Source organism: Neovison vison, chromosome 2 (genome assembly GCF_020171115.1).
Source record: "Neovison vison isolate M4711 chromosome 2, ASM_NN_V1, whole genome shotgun sequence".
Classification (NCBI taxonomy): Eukaryota; Metazoa; Chordata; class Mammalia; order Carnivora; family Mustelidae; genus Neogale; species Neogale vison.
Window position 1 is genome coordinate 186235129 of NC_058092.1, and position 21681 is coordinate 186256809.

General features: G+C 46.8%; 1 protein-coding gene and 1 long non-coding RNA gene across 5 annotated transcripts in view; one reads left to right on the plus strand and one right to left on the minus strand.

Moving 5' to 3' along the window:
• The first annotated feature begins 313 nt into the window (after window positions 1-313).
• On the plus strand, window positions 314-10457 carry LOC122900780. 2 transcript variants are annotated; one of them, XR_006383309.1, is made up of 6 exons: window positions 314-714; window positions 1246-1305; window positions 7375-7420; window positions 9042-9216; window positions 9847-9968; window positions 10380-10457. It is a non-coding gene; the product is annotated as an uncharacterized LOC122900780 (long non-coding RNA). The 2 variants fall into 2 exon arrangements; XR_006383308.1 differs by having other exon boundaries at window positions 1246-1293.
• The window catches only part of MICU1 (mitochondrial calcium uptake 1), a 237576-nt gene continuing 225877 nt past the window's right edge, over window positions 9983-21681 (minus strand). For all 3 annotated transcript variants that reach the window (XM_044239745.1, XM_044239744.1, XM_044239746.1), the window contains 2 exons: window positions 15936-16025; window positions 9983-10979 (listed from right to left, as the gene is read on the minus strand). In XM_044239745.1, coding sequence (XP_044095680.1) covers window positions 10819-10979; window positions 15936-16025 — 251 coding nt within the window. In that variant the 3' untranslated portion in view covers window positions 9983-10818. The remainder of the gene's footprint in view (window positions 10980-15935; window positions 16026-21681) is intronic.

The following is a 21681-nucleotide window of genomic DNA, read 5'->3' on the forward strand; positions in this document are numbered from 1 at the left end:
GGTGAACAAAACAAAGCCACTGCCCTCATAGAACTTACATTCTAGTGTGTGTGTTGGGGGGAGGGGTAGGAGGGAGACCGAAATACTCAGTGACAAATGCTATAAAGAAAATAAAGAAAAAAGGAAATAGACAGTGGTAGGTGATATTTTATTTTATTTTTAAAGATTTTATTTATTTGACAGATCACAAGTAGGCGGAGAGGGAGAAACAGGCTCCCCGCTGAGCAGAGAGCCCCATTCAGGCTGGATGCGGGGCTCCATAGGGGGATCGATCCCAGCACCCTGAGATCATGACCTGAGTGGAAGGCAGAGGCTTAACCCACTGAGCCATCCAGGCGCCCCAGTGGGTGATATTTTAAATAGGCTGATCAGAAAACTCTCTGAGAAGCTGGCATTTTAACGAATCTGAATTCAGGAGAAAGAGTAGGTACTCCAGATACGACTCTCTGGAGGGACGATGGTCCAGGCAGAAGGAAGAGTTTGCAAAGGCTCTGACAGGGAAATTTTCTTGGTGAGTTATTACAGGATCAACGAGGAGCATGTAGATTTACACTGCAGAGTGGAATCCGTTCTATCAGGCTTTCTTTCAAGCCTGCCACTCCAGTGAAAGCAATCTTCTCAAGGTTATCCACATTGCCAACTCCACTGGTCACTTCTCGTCCTTCTACTGGACTTTCCTGCAGGATTTGGTAAGAGGCTACTACCGTAATCCAGGTGAGAATTACTGGTAACTCGGAGCAGGGCAATGGTGGAGGTGGTGGGAAGTAGTCAAATTCTAGATGTATTTTGAAGACACAAATCAAATGAGTTTGCCAGTGGATTGGATGTGGGATGTGAGGAAGAGGGGAGTTGAGAATAGATTTCAGGGTTTTGGACTGGTCAGTGTGAGAACAAAGGCTGCCTTTACTGAAACTGGAGAAACTGGGGAAGTTGGAGAGGAGCAATTTGGTAGAGGGGATATTAGATGTTTGATTTAGAGTGTGTTAAGTTTTTGATGCCTTTTAGAGTCAAGTGAAGATGTCAAGTAGGAAGCTGCATATTTGTAGGGTTTAGGGGAGAAGATGGGGATGAAAATACAATTTTAGAAGATAACAGATGGTATTAAAGCTATGGGACAAATGGACAAGGGCAGGTAAATGGTATTTACAGTTCTGGCCCTGGATGCATCGAGGAAGAGAGGGTAGATAGGAAAGAATATTAGTCTGATTATTATTATTATTAGTCCTGTGGCTCGCTTATTTACAGGTCTGGGAAAGGAGGAGGAACCAGGAAAGGAGAATGAAGAAGCAGCTTGTAAGTAAGAAAGTGAGTTCTCAGAAGTCCAGTGAAGCAAATGTTTCAAGAGGGAGGGCGAGGTCCAACTTTGGCAAACCCTGTGGGGAGGCCAAGCAGCAGGATGACTGAGAAACAACCCCTGGATGTGACCATGTGGAGGTCAGTGGTGACCTTGACAAGGTTGCTGTCAGCAGATGGTAAAGGTGAAAACCTGCTAGGAATGAATTCGGGAGACTGAGGGTGAGGAGGAAGTGGACTGGTGGTGGAGAAGAACGTGGAGAAGTTTTTTTTTTTTTAAATCTGGGATAGGAATCATGTAAGTGGTCAAGAAATGTTGGTGATGCAGAGGAGAGGGGAGACAATTACAGCAGTCGGTGGGGGATCTGGGGCACCCATGAGGGAATGGCCTTAGACAGCTGTGTGGATGCCTCTTTGGCCTTTGGGAGGGAAGGCTGTGTGCTAGGTACACGCAGGGCAGCAGATAAATTTGGAAGTGAGAACATAAGGACATTCTTTACAAGTAGGTTTTATTCTCTCTGTGTCATAAGAAGCAGGGCATCCTTGGCTCCACATGCTCATTCCTTGGAAATCTCTTCACATCCAGCTTTCTTTTCCATCCCCTCAGTTCCCTTCCTAAGGGCAAACCCTTAGGACTGCCAGCTGGCCTGCGAGAGAATAGCCTGGGGGCAAGAAATCAGCCCCTCCTTCGGAAGACAGACCTACCCTTGGAGAGAAGGCCTCCACAGATTGACAGGTCCCTAACATATGTTAGTGGATAAACACTAGGACCCCTCGCAGATGGCCTTTGTGAGGTGTGTTGATCTAGGACCACCACGCCCATCTTCCCATCTTCCCCTCTTCGGCTAAGTATCCTGAAGTCTCCTCTTCCATTTCCTGAGTAGCCCCTCTTCTCTGGCTGACCGCAGGTCCTTCACTTTGTGAAGAGGGCACTTGTGGAAAAAGAGGCCTGCAGTTTCATTGTGTTAAGGAATGATCGCCCAGCTACTGGCTGGTGAGTCGTCTTCTCCTTTCCGGCAACACATACAAATGACAAAACCTTACTTAAATTTTGAGTCTGTAGTCGGTAATTTGGCCTGGTTGGCAGAGTCTGGAGCAGTAAGGCTCTGGAGAGACAGGCTGAGCCTGTGTATGTGGTAGGACTCTTCTGCATTCCTCTCCTTCCTTCCTCTCTGCAGCTGAGCTGGGGTTCGGAATTGTTTCAATTCAGGAAGCCTTTGTTGTTTCAGAAGGATTATAAACTGCACCTCAATGCTGATCCGACTAGCCTCCATGTTATTAAGCCTTACCTTTCTTCTAGATCTCAAACTGGGTGTATTGTTTTTTGTCTTGAGGCAATTTGACTTTCTATGGGTCCTTCTCAGTCCAAAGGCCAGGAAGGGAGCCACACTCCTGCTCAGTTCAAGTTAAGCATTATGGTCCTTGGTCTATCGATTTTGTTTAAAAATGGAACTGGTTTGCCAGATTGGAATTACAGTTTCTCCTTGATAGTTCTTGAAGCCAAGATGTCACGATTTTGATCTGAGGGAAAAATTGGAACTGTCTCTCCTGACTAGCTGGGATCCCGGTATTTGTGGGAGGATAAGGCTCAAAAAGAGTCGGGGCGGGGGGTGGAAAGTCCTTAATTGCCTCCACAGATACCCAGGAGAAGACACAGGGGAAATCAATCTGCAAATGACTCTCAGCGTCTCCCCATTTTGCTTCTAGAGCGGACACCGTCTTTGTGGTGGATGACCACCAGCCTCCATATTTCTCTCCTCTGCGGACACCAAGAATTCAGTCCGACCTTAACCATGCTTTAATCTCCTATCATCCCCTCCCCATCTCTACTAAGACAGTTCTCCCCAGTCCTATCTATCTGCCCGTCCTCCTAAGTTATCTTTCCCATCTGGCCAAGCTAACCTGCTCTTCCAGGCTGCTTCACCTCCATCTCTGTGAAAAGGTAGAATTAATTTTTTAAAATATTTTATTTATTTATTTGACAGAGAGGGAACACAAGCAGGGAGGAGAGGGAGAGGGAGAAGCAGGCTTTCCCTTGAGCAGGGAGCGCAGTGTGGGGCTCCATCCTAGGACCTTGGGATCATGACCTGAGCCGAAGACCGATGTGTTTTTTGTTTTTTTTTTTTAAAGATTTTATTTATTTATTTGACAGAGAGAGATCACAAGTAGGCAGAGAGGCAGGCAGAGAGAGAGAGGAGGAAGCAGGCTCCCTGCTGAGCAGAGAGCCCGATGCGGGACTCGATCCCAGGACCCTGAGATCATGACTTGAGCCGAAGGCAGTGGCTTAACCCACTGAGCCACCCAGGCGCCCTGAAGGCCGATGTTTAATGACTGAGCCACCCAGGTGCCCCAAAGTAGAATTAACAGCCAGATGTGTATATGGGAAACCCGGCACTGTCCAGAATTTAAGGGATTCAGAATGCACCATGACTGAAGGACAGCGCCCGACCTCGGGGAGCTCACAGTCTAATGGGGAGCTCGATATTAACGAGAGCACAGTGTGGCAAGTACAACAGACAAGGCTCGGGAGGGGAAGTTGCTAGTTGCGTGTGTAGGATCCTCGATGACATCTGAGGCAAGATCTGAGGCTGGGAAGGGACCTCCTTCTCCGTCAGTCCGGCCTCTCAATGGGCCCTCACCTTCACTGCCCCCCACCGCTGGCACACCTGTCTCCAGGAAAATCAAGATGGAGATTTTGCCCTTATGTTCCCCATGGCCTGAGCACAGGGCCTGATACCTACTATGGGCTCATACAAATGAATAGTAAGTGAATCCTAGAGACAGGTTTTTCTCTCTCTAAACATTTTATTCAGAGTTTCCCTGAACTAGCCAAGGGGCTAAATTCCTGCCTAAAACTTCAGGAGGAATTGCCGAGTCAGTGGAGTATCCCCCACTCCCTGTCCTTTGCTCTTTTGCTCTCTGGTTCCCCAGTGTCCCTTGTTGCCTCCAAATGTGACCCACCAAGCCCTTCAGAGAGCTCCAGCCTCCAAAATCTTTCCCTGAGAAACTACTCTTATTGATTAAACCATGGTTTACAATGGAATACTGTGCAGCTGTGGGAATGGCTGGGAGGCTTTCCAACTATGCCTTTTTTGTTTTTAAAGATTTTATCTACCTATCTATCTGTGTGAGAGATAGAGGAGGGGAAGAAAAGAGGGAGAGGGACAAGCAGACTCTGCGCTGAGCTTAACACCCGATGCATGGCCCGATCCCACGACCCTGAGACCATGACCCAAGTTGAAACCAAGAGTGGAATGCTCAACTGACCGAGCCACCCAGGCACCCCTGTACACCTTTTAATGTTAGGGTTGATCTTGGAACCATATGAATGTTCACATAAGGGGAAAGAAAGAAGAAAACCTAAACCTCACACCGAAGATAGTGGAAATTCACCTGTGTGTGAATGACTGACAGGTGATTGAATATTCAATTTGATTTTCAACAAATTGTTGAATGAATGCATAAATATTTCCCCATCACATCTTTGGCTCTCTGCTGTAGTCTTTTGCCTTCTCACTTCCCCTAGAGAAAAAGGAGGTCTTGACACCTAGGCGGGGCTGGAGACTGGAGGACAGCACAGAGCACACGCAGCCCTTTCTTCCTTCCTTTCTTTTTTTCATTTCTTTCTTTCTCTCTCTCTTTCTTTTAAAAATTTTACTTTTTTTACTTGACAGAGAAAGATCACAAGTAGGCAGAGAGGCAGGCAAAGTGGGGGGAAGCAGGCTCCCTGCTGAGCAGAGAGCCTGATTCGGGACTCAATCCCCAGACCCGAGATCATGACCTGAGTCGAAGGCAGAGGCTTAACCCACTGAGCCACCCAAGCACTCCGGGCAGCCTTTTCTACCAAACCTGTCCTCATAGGTAACCCACAAGCACGGGTTCTTTGATTCAAAGTCCTTTCACTTGAATGATCTTCACTCCTGATTTCCCCTGGGGAAGACATGGAGCTGGTGTTAGTATTTTATAGCTGGAAAGACAAGTCAGACTTTATATGTTTGTGATTAGTTGGCCTTGAACCTGGGAGAACCCAGGTTTTTAGGATAGATTCCTACACCATATCTCCACCCTAGATCCCCTTCCTGGGTCCAGATTCCTTTTTTTTAAGTTAATGTTTCATATATTCTTTTTTTTTTTTTTTAAAGATTTATTTATTTGAGAGAGAGCGAGAACAAGTGAGAGCGAGCAAGCACGTGAGTGGGGGGAGGGGCAGATGGAGAGAATCTTCAAGTAGATTCCCGGCTGAGCACTGACCGGATGCGGTGCTCAATCTCACGACCCTGAGATCATGAGCTGAGCCGAAACCAAGAGTCAATGCTTAACTGACTGCACCACCCAGGCGCCCAGATTCATATACCTGAGCACCCATCAGACATTTCTACCAGGATGTCTTAGGCACTTGAGCATGTCAAAGAAGCCTCCTCTTCCTCCAGCCACACCTGGTTCTGTTTCCCATTTCCACAGAGGAGCACTACCATACACTCCGGTACCTAAACAGAAATCTGGGTGTCATCCTTAATTATTCCCTCTCCCTCATCATCCTCCAACTTAAATGACCCCCCGGCCTGACGTAGAAATCTCCCAATTCTGTTAGCGACTCCAGCTCTGCAGCCATTGCCCTAATCCAGGCTCCCAGCATCTGCTAACTGGATTATTATAGCAGTCTCCAACCTGGATCCCACTCCAATCCATCTGTGGCTTTGCATGCAAAGTCATCATTCAAAAATGCAAAGCATCATTACGTCATCTTCCGGCTTAAAATCTTTCAGTGGCTCCTAATTATAATTAAGATAAAGTCCTAACTCCTTAATGGGGCTTTAAGGGTCCTATAGGATCTGGTTCTATTTTTTCCTCTCATAAAGCCATCTGGGTTTGGTATTTTTTGTCGTAAGTGGATTTTTAAACTACTGGTTCACTTCATTATAGCCTATTTGGATTTTAAATTTTTTCTTGTGTTATATTTTCTAGGAAATTATTTGTTTCAAATTTATTGGCATAAAATTGCTCCTAATATTGTTTTTAAACTTCTGTAGTATCTAGTTATATACATTTTAAATTATCTAATTTTTAAAAATTTTTGCTCTTTTTATTTCTTTGGGTGATTTTTTTTTCCAACTTCTTTTAAAATTTTTGAACTTCTAAAATTTTCATTTATTTGTTAAAAGATTTTATGTATTTATTTGAGAGAGAGAGAGAGTAGGGGGAGCAGGAGAGGGAGAAGCAGGCTCTCCATTGAGCAGGGAGCTCGACACATGGCTCGATCCCAGGACCCTGGAATCATGACCTGAACTGAAAGCAGAGGCTTAACCAATTGAGCCACCCAGGCACCCTTTTCCCAACTTCTTGAGGCAGATGTTTAGGTTACTGTCAGCCTATCATCTCTAAGTATGGAAATTAAGTTTCCCTTTAGCTGTGTCTCACAAGTCTTAATATTTAGTATTTTCATTATCATATTCAGTTCTAAGCATTTTAGAATTTCCATCATGGGGTGCCTGGATGGCTCAGTCAGTTGGGCGCCTGCCTTTGGCTCAGGTCGTGATTCCAGGGTCCTGGGATTGAGTTCCCATGCTGAGCAGGGAGCCTCCTTCTCCCTCTCCTCCTCCTCTCCCCAATCTTTTTTGCTTTCTTTCAAATAAAATAAAAGAAAAGAAAACTTCCATCATAATTTTTTTCTATAACCTATGTGTGTTCTATAATCCTCAAATGCATTTTTAATTGTGTGTGTGTGTGTGTGTGTGTGTGTGTGATTGCCATATTAATTCATTCTTAGGCCACAAAATCACTCCCCAATCTGTCCTGGATACTTCTTAGAACTCAGTTCCCAGAAACATGCTTTTTTGGCCTTTGAATCTTTGTAAGCACAGTGGCCTCTGCTTGTCCCCCCGGGCCCCACCCCCATCCCTGGTTGTTAGCGCCTTCTCAACTCACAGACCTTAGTGACTTTTTTTTTTTTTTAACCTTAAAAATAAATCATTTCCTCTGCAAACCTGACTTGAGCTCCCAAATCTGGACTGGGTGGCCCTTCTGCTGTTCTAAGTGCTCTCACACCAGCATGTACTTAACCTTGTTGTTTCCTTTCTCTAGAACACAAACTCCTTGAAGACCTTGCTCAGTGCCTGGCACATAGCAGGTGAGCAGTAAAGAGTTGTGGAGTGAACAGAGTAACTCACACCCTCTCATTTGCTGGTAAAAATTCCTTTTCCAGAGCCACAGGAACAATCCCCAAGCATTGCTCCTTTCCGCTTCTCAATTATAGTCCTATCCATACCGTTTCTCTTCATGGTTAGGGTCCACCTCTGGCTGTTCATCGCGCCCCCCACCGTGCCACCCTGGTCCCTGGGGGGGCCTACTCTCAGGAGTAGGGCTGGGGCGAGGCTGGATTCAGGGAGCCTCCCCTCACCGGCTCCAGACCAGACTCCCTGTGCTAAGCCTTCTTGCCAGCAGGTGGCATTTGAAGCCTGAAAGCTGAACTCTTGCCTCAGGTCTGTCCTTCCTTCTATAAGCCTCTTGGCGGCACATAATCTGGCTTGGGCCTCGCTAACGCTTGGAGAGGATGCTCCAGCTGGAGGACCTGGCTGCTGGCTCCCAGGCTGCTGTCCCTTCCTTCCTATCTGGTAGCAGCCCCGGTCTGGACTTCTCCTTCCTTAGCCTCCAATTCATTTCAAGTGCATATGCTTCAGCCAGAGCTGAAATTAGGTGGGGCACTAAAAGCTATTAATATGATAATTTTGGAAGAGTACACATGTCCTTAAGCCCATTTTCCTTAGTAATTCTCTCTCCGTATTCTCTCTGCTTGTGCTTGTGGATGATGCTGAGCCCAGGCCCGCAAGGAAGCACAGCAGCCTGGGTCCCCCACTCAGTTTCTTTCCTTCCCTGAAGTCTAAGGGCTAGAGCTGGACAATTCTTCGTGTTTTGTTCTTTGTTTTTTAAAGAAATGAAAAACAGCAGCAAACAGGCTGTGGGTAGGTGGGAGCAATTTACGGAGGCATTGCTGATACTGCTTTTACATTGTTCAAGAGTTATTCTAACATCAGCTTTTGGTGGTGGACCGTTTCTTTGACCATGTCACTGCTCTGGGTCTGAACTTTGCGGGGGTGACGATCTCACAAACATTACATCGATTACAGACAGCAGTGTTGTTGGGGGGCGCCCGTGAGCCTTGGGAGGCAGAGGAGGGGCAACTTGTCTTGTCAGGAAGATGGCCCAGGTGGGCCTCTCAAGCAGGGGACAGCTGAAGTGGAGGCTTGAAGGAAGAGGGGAGAGATTATTCTATGCAGGCAGAGCAACAATCTGAATGAACAGAGAAGGACGTTATCAGCCTTTTGTGTTCCCCGGTGCTCCCAGCTTATCCCAAATGCTGCCTCGTAGAACCCTCTCAAGCCCGCTCCCATGCCACCTTGCTCAAGGACTCCTTTGGGGGACCCTGGCCTCCTCTGGGTGACTTAGCTGGTACCTCTCACCTGCACCTTTAACCCAATTGTGCCAAAGTATGGCCATCCTGACTTCTTGAGCACCTGGACCCCCCGGTGCTGCCTTGGCCACTCCTGGTAGCTAAAGGAGCTCGGTTGGAATTCTGTGTACCTGTGATGGGCGAGGGCCCTTGACGCTGGGTTTCAAGATGTAGGGAAGATCTTTACCCTCCCCTACCGTGCTCTGCCTTTCAGCTTCAGTGAACCCAGGCCAATCAGCAGATCTCTTCTTGCAGGGAAACGACTGCCCCATGAAGGCTGTGAATGGGATTTTTCTTTCAGGCTGGAGAAACCAGGATTGTGGAGAACAGTGATTTGGAGATCCTGGGACCAATTTAAGACAAGCTCACATTTTGCTGATGCCTCAGCTCCGGAGCAATGAGCAAGGCAAAGGCTACACTTGGGTGCCAGGAATTCCAGTCCCCAAAACGGAGAGAAAGAGCGGAGGGTAGACGAGGTGGGTGAGTGGCAAACTCCTTTGAGAGAGAATTGAATCTGCTCCCAGAAAGGATGTTGGAAATGAGGCTCTTAGCTTGCTCTGGAGAAAATGCTGGGGTTGATACTGTCACAGGGGCACAGACCCAGGCCTCTGCTCTTATTTGGCAGATAAACCCTCCCTGCCAACTTGCAGGCCTCGCAGGAAGCACTGGAGTTTCGGTGTGGAGGTTATTACACTGGACTGGAGATGCTCCGAAGCCAGGGAGCATCACTGGGAGGCTCTGGAAGCTGCAGGCATTCTGGAAGAGAAGTGAACGAGGGGCTTTTGGACCTGGAGGAAATCTGAGAGTCCATTAAAGCTCAACCCTGGCATTTTAGAGTTAGGAAACAGATGGGAAATTGCTTGCTTGTTCAAGGCCACCGGCGTTCGTGAGAGTGAAGTCCATATAACACACTGGTGCTGGGCCTCTTACATGGAGGTCCACCACACCGGGGGATGCTCATATACTCTCCCGCCCCATCTTTGTTCCTACTCGTGGGGTCTGAGTTATCAAGGAACATGCACCTGGCCCAAGATAAAACGCTACCCAGACTGTGTGGCAACAGCGCGACCGCTCACCTCCTAACGCCCTCACCTTTGTGTCCACAGTTGCCCTTCAATAGAAAGAACCAGACACTGGTAGAAAGAAAACACGTCTGCTGCTAGCAGGATCTCAAACCCAGTGGAGAAATGAAAAGAGAAGTACCCCAGAGGATCCTAAAACAAAAGATGTAAGAGCCTTGGGTGGGTTGGGGGGGAGTTTACTGCAAACTATTATAATTAAAGTGATATTTTACAAGTGTTTAAGACAGCGGGCAGACCAGCGGTGAGCCAGGCCTCGGCTTCAGAGATGCATTCCTAGAGGGAAATGGCACTTGCAGGGAATACGGCCTCAATCACTGCTGCTCGTCAGGCACCGAGTACTGGCGGAGTTCTCTCAGGGAGCCTCAGAGCCGTGAAGCAGCTGCTCGAAATTCCAAACCCTGCTCCATTCCCACTGCGCATATCACTTGCCCAGAGCAGGCCTCACATCCACCCTGGGGACCTACATGGATCGTTTCCCTGGCCCAGGCTTCCCGCCAGCTCAGGCTGCCTGGCCCCTCCCCATGACCCTTTATCACAGTCTTCCTTCTGCCCTTCAGACATCTGCCCAACTGTGGCTTAAAATCACCAGCGGGAGGAAGAGCAAGGAATGCTCCCGATGTAAATCCACAGCAAAAAGGACTAAAGAACTGAGCGGTCGCCAGGGTTGGCAGGTATGTGGATGGTTCCCTGCATTCTTTATCCATAGGGTGCTTGAAGGCATAGTGCTGAGGAAGGTGCCAGAAGTCCGACTTTTTACGACTTGTTCATGTTTCTGAGAACCTGTGGGGATGATCACTGGGCAGAAGCAGAGCCTAGAAGAAACGCCAAGCCAGGGGAAGGGGGGTGGAGAGGGAAGACTGGTTGAATCCTGAGATCATTCCCAAGAGGAAGGGAGCAGTACTTCCAGAAGCAACAGCCGGAAGGGTTGTGCCAAGGCTCTGTCCCAGGGGTCAGGGTGCTCTGGGTGGAGGAGGAGGTCTCTCCTGCAGTTTTGCGTTACTGTTTAGGCAAAGCGAAGTCCCAGGCAGTTTCCTGTGCACATTTCCACATGGCCTGCATGAGGCGGGTGAAGCCCATGTCTTTGGGCTTCTCAAGGCCTCTCATCAGCCGCTGCTTCATGATGGAAACAAATTCCTTATTGCTCAGCTCCCCATTGCCTAGAGGAAGAGGCAAACACAAGAGGGATAAGTGAAGGCCTTGGAACAAAGACACTGAGAAAATTTCATCGTTCACGCAACGTGGGTTCCAAAGCCCAGTGTGTTCTCACAGCCAAATTCAAACAAACGGTTTGCTCCTTCCTTGATGTTTCTGATTACAACTCTGTGACAGTTTAGTGTGTGTGACAAAAGTTGAACAAGAATATACCGGAGGTCAGGTCCTGTACTAGGAATTGAGAATAAAGAGGTAAATAGGACTTTGTCCCTTGAGATACTCCCAGGTTGTGGGAGAGACAAATACATTATTTCAACAGTGCGGGAAATGCCTTCATGGGGTAAAGAGAAGATGCTCTGTGGGACCAGAGGAAGAGATCGAACCCGGGCTGCGGGTGGCGCAGTATGGAGGCGTAAAGGCTTCCTGGAGGTGACTCCGAAGTTGAATCCCAAAGGATGAGCAGAAATTGGCCAAGTAAAGGGGAGTGGGACGGGGAGGCATTCCAGGTAGTGGCAGTAGCATAAACAAAGGCACAGGCAGGGAGCAAGGCAACTGCTGAGTAGTCAGGAAGTGCACACAGAGGTGGGGAAGCAAACGGAAGAGGCGGGCAGGAGACAGGTCCCCAGAGGTCTTGTATTTTCACTAAAGGGTTTGTGCTTTATCTTCTAGGCAGTGGAACACCAGGAAAGGACTGCAAGTAAGTGAGATGGAATTAAAGATTTCCATTTTGGGTGGATTCCTCTGGCTGCATATATGGGGATGGGACTGGAGAACAGCAGTAGGGAGTCAGTCAGGAATAGTCCAGGTGAGAGAGGGAGGGGGCGGTTCATGGTAAAAACCCAAATTAAAATCTGGTTTTGGGTTAAGCCCATCTTCTCATGGCCTCGCATTCCATCCTCTTCAGTGACAGACTCTCAGGTCTGGAGAGGAACTTGGAGAACATCTCATTTAACCAAAGGTCAACCTCTCAAGCCACATGGAAGAGTAGCCATTTCAACAGTGGAGGATAGGTGCCCATTGACTACATGCCCAGGAGTAAATGTCTGCTTGAAAGAATGGCAGCCATTACTGGAGGTGATAAGACAACAGGAAACCATAAAACAGACTTTTACTAACGATTGATCGATCTGGGAAGAGAGTGGAAAGAAGAACTTCTGTACTTCTGTACAGAGTACCTGAAAACCTACACTGGCTCATGTTTTCTGGCTGAAGGGGACATGGACAGCCTCAAAGATACCTCACAGCAAGATCAAACAAACAAGCAAACCCAGGGAGACCTAACCTATGGTACCGGAAGTCAGGAGAGGGACTGCCCACGGGAGAGGAAGTGGCTGGAAGGCGGCACCTGGTCCTGTTTCTGGACCTCTGTGGTCCTGCCAATGTGATGTTTCTGGATAATACTGCATACACAGGTGTGTTCAGTTTTTAAAAATTTAGCAAGCTGCATACTTAATGATATTTGCACTTTTCTGTATGTGTGTACTTCAACATGAAGAGTTAAAAAGTAGCCTGGCTGGCTGAAAAGTGAGCAGTGATATGGCTTGTTAAGAATGTAATTAAAAGGGGGGCGCCTGGGTGGCTCAGTGGGTTGGTTAAAGCCTCTGCCTTCAGCTCAGGTCATGATTTCAGGGTCCTGGGATCAAGCCCCGCATCCGGCTCTCTGCTCAACGGGGAGCCTGCTTCCTTCTCTCTCTCTTTCTCTGCCTGCCTCTCTGCCTACTTGTGATCTGTTTGTCAAATAAATAAATAAAATCTTAAAAAAAAAAAGAATATGATTAAAGGGGCACCTGGGTGACTCAGTCAGTTAAGCGCCTGCCTTCAGCCTCAGGTCATGATCCCAGGGTCCTGTGGTGGAGTCCTGGTAGGGCTCCCTGCTCAGCAGGGGGTCTGCTTCTCTGCCCTTCCCCCAACTTGTGCACACATTCCCTCTCAAATAAATAAATAAATAATTTTAAAAATCTTAAAAAAAAAAAAAGAATATAATTAAAAGGATTTAAAAAGGTCCAAATGAGATTCTTAATATTTTTATAAAGAGAGGCTTAAAAAATCTGAGGTCAGGGATGCCTGGGTGGCTCAGTTGGTTGGACGACTGCCTTCGGCTCAGGTCATGATCCCGGAGTCCTGGGATCGAGTCCCGCATCAGGCTCCCAGCTCCATGGGGAGTCTGCTTCTCCCTCTGACCTTCTCCTCACTCATGCTCTTTCTCACTGTCTCTCTCTCAAATAAATAAAATCTTAAAAAAAAAAAAAAATCTGAGGTCATTTAGACTGCCAAGGGATTTGCTTCCTTCTTCCCTAGGGCCACAGCTGATCAAGGTGAATGGCTTACTTATGAAGCAGATACATGACTGAACTGTCATCTGTGTGCATGTGTGATCTGTGAGTGCAACTCTAAATTCTCAGGTCAACAAGTCTGAAAAGTCAATGTCCTTTGGCATTCTGACCTAAGATCTAATGTGTAAAGATAACAATGGATTTTTAATTTAATATATACTTCGTTTTTCTATAGATTAAGAAAATAAGCCCCAGAGATGTTAAATTATTTTTTAAAAGGTGGATTCAAGTAGATACGGACAGAACCTCCTTCTAAAAGGTGGGAAAATAGGGGCACCTGGGTGGCTCAGTGGGTTAAAGCCTCTGCCTTCGGCTCAGGTCATGATCCCAGGGTCCTGGGATCGAGCCCCAAATCGGGTTCTCTGCTCAGCGGGGAGCCTGCTTCCTCTTCTCTCTGCCTGCCTCTCTGCCTACTTGTGATCTCCGTCTGTCAAATAAATAAATAAAATCTTAAAAAAAATATTAAAAAAAAAAGGTAGGAAAATAAAATTTCATTTCTCAGGCCTTCCTAGGAGAAGAGGGGAGCTGTGAGGCTTCTTGCCTTTATTCCTGTGTTTACTTTGCAGACCAGCTCTCTGGCTCCAAAAATTATAAAATTGTGGTTTTTGGAAAAAAACTCAAGCCACCCAGAAGTGATTAGGATAAAAAACAAAATCTGAGGAACGGTAACCTCTCTAGAGCAGTGTTGTTCCTTAGAACTTTCTTTGATGAGGGAAATTTTTTTATTTGTGCTATTTAAGACAGCAGCCACTGGTCACATGCAGCAACTGAGTACTTAAAATGTGGCTACAGAGACCAAGGAACTGACTTTTAAATTGTTTTTAATTTTAGCTAATTTAACTGTAATACCCACATGAAACTAGTAGAATATCATGTAGACAGAGCAGCACTAGAAAATGACCCACCCCTACGTGAGGGTGAGGCCATCTTCTTGCCCTAACCCTGCAGTTTTCTTCCACTCAGACCTGGTTGTGGGTGCAGGTGGGAGGTTTAAATAACTCAAGTTCAACTAGATAACTTCAATAACTCAAGTTAATGACATCTGTTATGTGCAAAGTACTACCCGAGGTCCTATGGAGGGGTCCAACGGAATAAAGGACTTGCAATGACCCTTAAAAAGCCCACAATTTATTTACAGCAGCATTATTTACAATAGCCAAGATATGGCTATTGTATTCTGTGTCCACACACACACACACACACACATATACACAGAATGGAATATTATTCGGCCATAAAAAGAATGAAATCTTGCCATTTGTAATGACATGGATGGAGCTAGAGAGTCTAATGCTGAGCAAAATCAGAGAGAGACAGATACTGTATGATTTTACTCACGTGGAATTTAAGAAACAAAACAAGCCAAAGGAAAAAAAAAATAAAGCAAGAAACAGACTCTCAACTGTAGAGAACAAGTGGCTGGTTACCAGAGGGGAGGCGGGTGAGGGGAGTAAGGAGGGAGCTGTGATGCGCATGGGGCGGGGCCGAGGGGCGGATGTATGGAGTCGCTGAATCTCTGTATGGTACACTTGAAACTAATGTAACACCCGCCTCATTGGAATTGAAGTAAAAACTTAAAAAAGCTCACAGTATAGTAGGGAAGTTAGGTCACGTGCACGGAGAGAGTGTAACCTGTAGTAATGAAGACAATCTGAAACAAGCTGAGGAATGAAAAAGCCAGAGTGTTTCATTATTATGCCGGGGCCAGAACGAAGGTTTCACCAAGGCAGGAACTTCTGACCTGGTTCCGGGATTCCATTAGCTTCACTTCCTGGAGGAAGCTGAGCGTGAATCCTGGCTGGGAAACAAGCAGGGGAGGGAACAGAGCATAGAGGGAGGCGGCCAGCTTGGATTCACAGCTTAGCTGTGCTACTCCTACCTTACCACTATCTGTGTGCTCCTGGGGAAATGACCTCACCCGAGTCTCAGCGTCCTTATCTGGAAAATGTCATGAAAAATGGCTCCTACTCAGAGGGTCACCTGAGCAGCTTAGCACAATGCCTGGCTCTTAGTAAGCACTGAGAAAAGGTGTGAGCCTCCACGGTGAATAGCAGTATTGCATCAGGCAAGGTAGCTGAGAACCGACGCCACAGGGGAACCAGGACCTCTCACATGGTTTAAGCTACAGAGCGGTCGCAGACACGCCACTGCGAGCTGGAAGGCAGAAATGGGATGTGAATGACTGCGATGTGCCCTGGAAGGTGTGGGGAAGATCAGGACCACCTTCTTTCTAGACAGATGATCACGTGCTCCTAGTCTATGAAGCAGCAAGTTGGATCTAATATTTTTGTCTCCTTTTCTGAGCTTTTATATTTGAGTTTATTTCCCTTTTAAGATCACCCCTAGAGTTGAATTGTTTCCTTTTTAAAACCTTATGGTCATACATTCATTTAGGCCTACAGGCAAATTGGAATTACGAGAAGAAATGGAAAACACAAGCTCAGACCGGGAGTTCTAGCTCTCAGTGTCACGGCGCTGAGGGCTGAGCTACTGCTGTGGGAAAGGCGTAGGCTCAAGAGGCGCAGGCAAGTGCACTGGAGTGCTCTGCTAGCCTCCGGTATCAACAGTGTCCACTTCAAGGATGGTTGGGCTCTATTTTCCCGCCAGACTCCAGAGGGCCCCACTCACCGTCGCAGTCAAAGAGCGCAAACACCACATCACACACGTGGTCCGAGAGTTCCACTTTGGCCACGGTCCTGGCCACCTGCTGCATGGTCACTGCAAGAAGAAAGATGCTGAATTAGCACATGGCAGAGGGACTTTCAGTCTGCCTTCTCTGAATGCGTGGGATACAACTACTCAGTTGTAATAAGTTTTCAACTATATTTAAGAGAATGAGAATTTGGGGGGGTGGGAGGTTGGGGTACCAGGTGGTGGGTATTATAGAGGGCACAGCTTGCATGGAGCACTGGGTGTGGTGAAAAAATAATGAATACTGTTTTTCTGAAAATAAATAAATTGGAAAAAAAAAAAAAAAAAGAGAATGAGAATTTGGTTTTTAACCCGCAACAGCCTTTCCTTTTCACCTCAGGTTCCACTCTTTTCTACTGCTGCTACATTTTAGGAGGTATATACAGTTAAGTAAGAATGCCTGGGGGGAGGGCGCCTGGGTGGCTCAGGTCATGATCCCAAGGGGCCTGGGATCGAGCCCCACATCAGGCTCCCTGCTCAGTGAGGAAGCCTGCTTCTCCTTCTCCCATTCACCCTGCTGCTGTCTCTCTCTCTGTCAAATAAGTAAACAAAATCTTAAAAAAAAAAAAAGTAAGAATGGCTGGTATTAATTTCATAGAGACAGAAGGTGGATTAGCGGTTACTAGGGGCTGGTGGTATTGGGAATGGGAAGTTAGTGGTCAGCAGATACAGATTTTCTGTTTGGAAGTAGTGGTGACGGTTGTACAACAGTGAGTGTAATGAATGCTGATAACTTGTCCACCTAAAAATGGTTTAATTGGCATCTTTATGTTAATATACATTTTTACCATGGTAAAAATTTAAAAAATTTTTTTAAAAAGATTCATCCATTTATTTGAGAGAGAGAGAGAGAGCATGAGTCTGTGTAGGGCAAGGGGCAGAGGGAGATGGAAAGGGAGAGAGAATTTCCAGTTGACTCCCTGCCAAGCACGGAGCCTGGGAGCCCGACTGGGGCTCGCCACCACTAGCCTGTATCAATTCTGACCTGAGCCAAAACCAAGAGTCTGAGGCTCAACCCACTGACCGAACCAGGCTCCTCCATCACAGTTAAAATTTAAAAGGTGAAAGTCCACATAATATTTAAGGATGGGAATCTAATGGTCTAGAGTATTCATTGGCGGCTTTCCTAGTAAATTATCACCAGAAGAGTGCCTAGAAAAAAACCCAATAAACTAAGAATGCCTGATATTATAATAGTCTCCATCTTGGCATTTTCCTCCTACAGGAAAGAATATGATAATAAGGGGTGGGCCTGGGTGGCTCAGTGGGTTAAGCCTTTGCCTGCGACTGAGGTCACCATCTCAGGGTCCTCTGATCGAGTCCCTACTCGTGATCTCTGTCAAGTAAATAAATAAAATCTTAAAAAAAAAAAAAGAATATGATAATAAAAAGTCAAGGAAATAAGTAGGCAGCGAAACAATGGGAGGTGGGGAATGAGGAGGCCTGTGGCAGTACCATCGGACATCACCCTTCCACTGCTGGGTGCCAGAAAATTACCTGCACTGATGAGCTCCTTGCCCCTCCTCCCTACAGGCTGCCCATCCACCACTTTGTCTCTTCCAACCATGCCCCCTGGGGTAACAGTGGGGCCCCATCTCACTAGCTCAGTGTCTGCAGCCTTTTGTGTTTTTCTTCTTCCAGACCTCCACAGAAAATCTCTCCTCTCTTACCATTTTCTTTTTATCTGCCATTTACTGTTAAACACTGGCAATCATGTGCAAATTGGGTTCTCATGAAAAACAAGCCAGCAAGGGCTAGGCCGTTTCCATTGCCTTTTCTCCCTTCTGTCCTCCAACCTGATCTAGGGGCACGTATAAACTATGTTATTGCTTACAGACATGCTCTTAAGTGAGATGAACCTTGGAGGAAAGAAAAGGATTGATTTTTACTTATCAATCACCTAGCAATGAAGTGTTCTAAGTATCAGATTAGATTCATCCAGAAGCAGTGGGAACTTGGATTAGAGTCATTGTGCCTTCTCTGCTGATTTCAGTACTGTAATCTCCGTTCTTTCCTGTCATTTTCTTCTGCATTTGGCCTTTCACTTGGCCTCTGTCACCTTCCTATATTCACCACAGGGCCCCTGAGGTCAGCACATACAAATACTAGAGCCAGGCAGGGGGCAAAGGGGTGCAGGAGAGAGAATCCTTGGAGTCACCAGACCCGCACTCTGGTCCTGGTGCCACCACCCACTTGCTGTATGACCCTGATAAAGTCACCTGATCTCTTTAAAGATTTACTTTTTTCCTATTCATATGAATGGATCTACAAGATAACCACTAAGGTGGTTTAGTAGTACGAAGAGTTGATTGGTGTTTTCTAGAATCTGAGGGTGGAGGTGTACAGAAACAGCTGACGATCTGCGTGAAGAAGGGCAGAGGGAAGTTGTACCGGCCACAAGCTAGGCTATGTCTTGGTGTCCACAGCCTACAGTTTGAGGGGGACGGCTGCCCAGGAGGGCTGCCAGGTTTCTCATCCCGCACCCAGGACGGGAGTTGGGGTGAAGGAGGAATCAATGTCGCCTGGACATTTAAGACTTAAGCAGAAGACATTATTTGAGCGGATGGTTCAGGAGACGTGGTTAACTGCTGATAGGGAGCTGGAGAATCTGCATGACTGTAGAAGTTCTAGGGTTTTAAAAAACTTTGCCTTGTTGGTCTAGACATTTGATTTTTTTTTTTTTGCTGGCCCAGGAAGAATGGATTCTTGCTAACTAAACTGCCCAGGGAAGGAACAGAAATCAGCAGGCCAATTTACAGCAAGAATAGTAACTGTTACAAGAACTAAAATGATAACAGCTGGTTATTATACTTCTCAGTTGGGAAAATCTACTAAGGAAATTCAATTCACCTCAGAAGATTGCTCAGTGCAAACAGAATCAGATCAGAAGAAACTGGATGCTCTCGAACTGTGACAGAACTACCCTCCGCAGTCACAGAGATATGTTCTGAGAAATGGATTAAAACCTGTTTTGTATTAGATAAATAGGAACACTCCGTTATTAACCATTCCTTTTTCTGCATTTCACATCAGTCTCACATTTCCATCATAACTGGTAACTAGCCTTTTTTTTTTTCCTCTTTCCAAGTTCCCTCCATTCTCTTGGGGCAGAGCACCTACTGTTGAGCCTCTTGATATTCCAAGAGCCCATCCTTCGCCCTGTGAAGATGGGCCCTTTTCTCTAAATAAACTGTTAACTAAAATAATATCCAAGGATGTCAGTGAGAGCTCTTGACAATTTTTAGGGAAAAGCTCATTAAAGTGGTACTTAGTGGTTATAGACTAGGGACCTCTGGAGGCCACCAGCAGGAATGCCTCATTACAAATGCTAGTTCTTGACAGAGTAATTAGAGAGTATATTCTGTTTCACTCGGAGAGGGTTCTACACCATTTGTACTATAGGGGGAGAAAAACGAGAGCAGCTGAGTCATTGTAACTCAAACCACTGGGAAGTTACCAGCAGCAAAGAGCCTAGCTGGGGGGAGCCCTTTCCCTGTCCAAGATCATCAGGTCCCCAGGGTATGAATTAGAGCAGTGGAGGAAGCAAATATTTCACTAGCTGGTGAGCTGTCAAACTGTGAACTCTTTTTGGACAAGGAGGATGACAGCAGATTACAAGCCACATGCTTGACAGTTGGTCCTAAGAGCTGGCTCATTCATAGTTGCTTCCACGTTCCTGAATCAGAAAATCATAATTAAATCATAGCAAGCAGAACACAGCCCACCCCCCAAAGCCCCGCCCAGGTCTTGACCTCCCCACGTAGACCAGGTATCGGTACTGGAGTCTGGGTCTCTTTCATTTGATGATGCTCATTGATTGATGGCTGGGATTCTAGTTTCTTTCTTTCTTTTTTTTTTTTTTAAAGATTTTATTTATTTATTTGACAGAGAGAAATCACAAGTAGACGGAGAGGCAGGCAGCGAGAGAGAGGGAAGCAGGCTCCCTGCTGAGCAGAGAGCCCGATGCGGGACTCGATCCCAGGACCCTGAGATCATGACCTGAGCCGAAGGCAGCGGCTTAACCCACTGAGCCACCCAGGCGCCCGGGATTCTAGTTTCTAATCTGAAAGATATCCACCTGAAGCATGAAGTCACCCCGAAGAAGGTCTAGGTCCCCCAAGGCCTGCGTATTTCTTTGGTACAAATGTGGTCTGGCTGCCTGAACAACAGATACACATGAGTTTGGGTGATTTCTACTAGATTTGGATAAGGAAGAATTTGTAGACATGGGTGCAACTGGCTTTTAAAAATGTGATATCACCGGGCCTTTTGAAAAGTCCAGGCAGAATCTGAGTCATGCCTGGTCTCCCGTTTACTCTCTGGCATACGGTCCATAACTGGAGAATATAACAGGAGAAAGAACATATGCTGAGTTTGTGGGTCTGTAATGTCAGAAGCTACAAGACATAAAATTATTTACCACAGTAGTCAAACAGAAGAAGGGAGAGTTCTGGAGGGATAAAAGCCTACAGACCCACTTGGAATGATATACTCTTAATTAAAACCAGAAGAGACCTCAGAGAAAGTGTGAAAGCAAGAGAAGTTAATAGCTTGCCCAAGTCACACAGCTAGCTGGCAGCAGAGCTGGGTCTAGAATCTAGGTCTCCTGACTTCCAGCCCAAGGATCTTTTCCCTGTGCATGCTGGGGCACTCTGAACCCTTACAGGGACAATACTAGCTCCCCCATGAATCCATCCCCCTAAACAACAGAGAAAGCTCAGGGGAAAGAAAGGCTGAATCGGCAAGTACTCTGAGCTGGTGGGCAGGGGTGAATGATTGGACAGCCGGAGGCTGTGAGGAGTCAGCATTACAGCTTGATCACAGATCCGATCGCCCTACATGCTGGAAGCCATCAGCATTCCCTTGGAACTTACACCAACAATTTTGGGGACAACGAAAGAGGCTTATTAAACTGCAACTGAATGAAAAACATGTGAAACAGAGGCAGCCCTGGGAGCTCTTCCCCACAGTTGCCTCTGATGCCCAGAGACAGGGTCCGAAGAGCAGGCCTGACCCAGTTAGCAGCTGCCTGTCTCCTCCTAATTGCAAAGGTGTTTGGAAAGGTGATTCGCCAAGTTGGGCTGACAGCTAGCTGTGTGGCCATGTGATTATTCCTGCCTTCCTGGACTGCAGCAGGGAAAATGAAAAGCTGGCTCGTGATTGCCAAGGTTAAGTGAGGGGAGACAGTTCTGCTTCGGCCCTGGAAAGGCTTATGATACAGATGTCTTCGTTTCTTAAGTCCATCCAGAGAAGGCTTTGGGGGTGGGGTGGGGTGGGGAGAGGGGGAAGGATTTTCCTTTGGAGAGCCCCTGTCCTTTCTTTTGTATCTTCTTCCAAGGTACTCTGGGTAAGACAACACACACATTTCAACCTGATCCTGGGGTTTGGAGGAGGTGGGCAGGACAGCATTCAAGGCAAGTAGCAATTTAAGGAGCCAAGAGCAATGCAGTATGCTAATAATGAAAATGGCAACAATTCCTTGTTCTGGCTGGGGCTTTTAAGCTGTGGGCCAGTGGCCCCCTCTGTGCCCTCAGGCTGCCCACTTGTCAGAGGTGATGCCGGTGGTTCTGACTTCTGAATACCAGTACCAGCCACAGAGACAACCTGCAGGCAGGTTTCCTGAACCTCAGAGCATCATCCCAGGTGACTGCTTCAATGGGGTTATGCACTTAATCTAGTACAA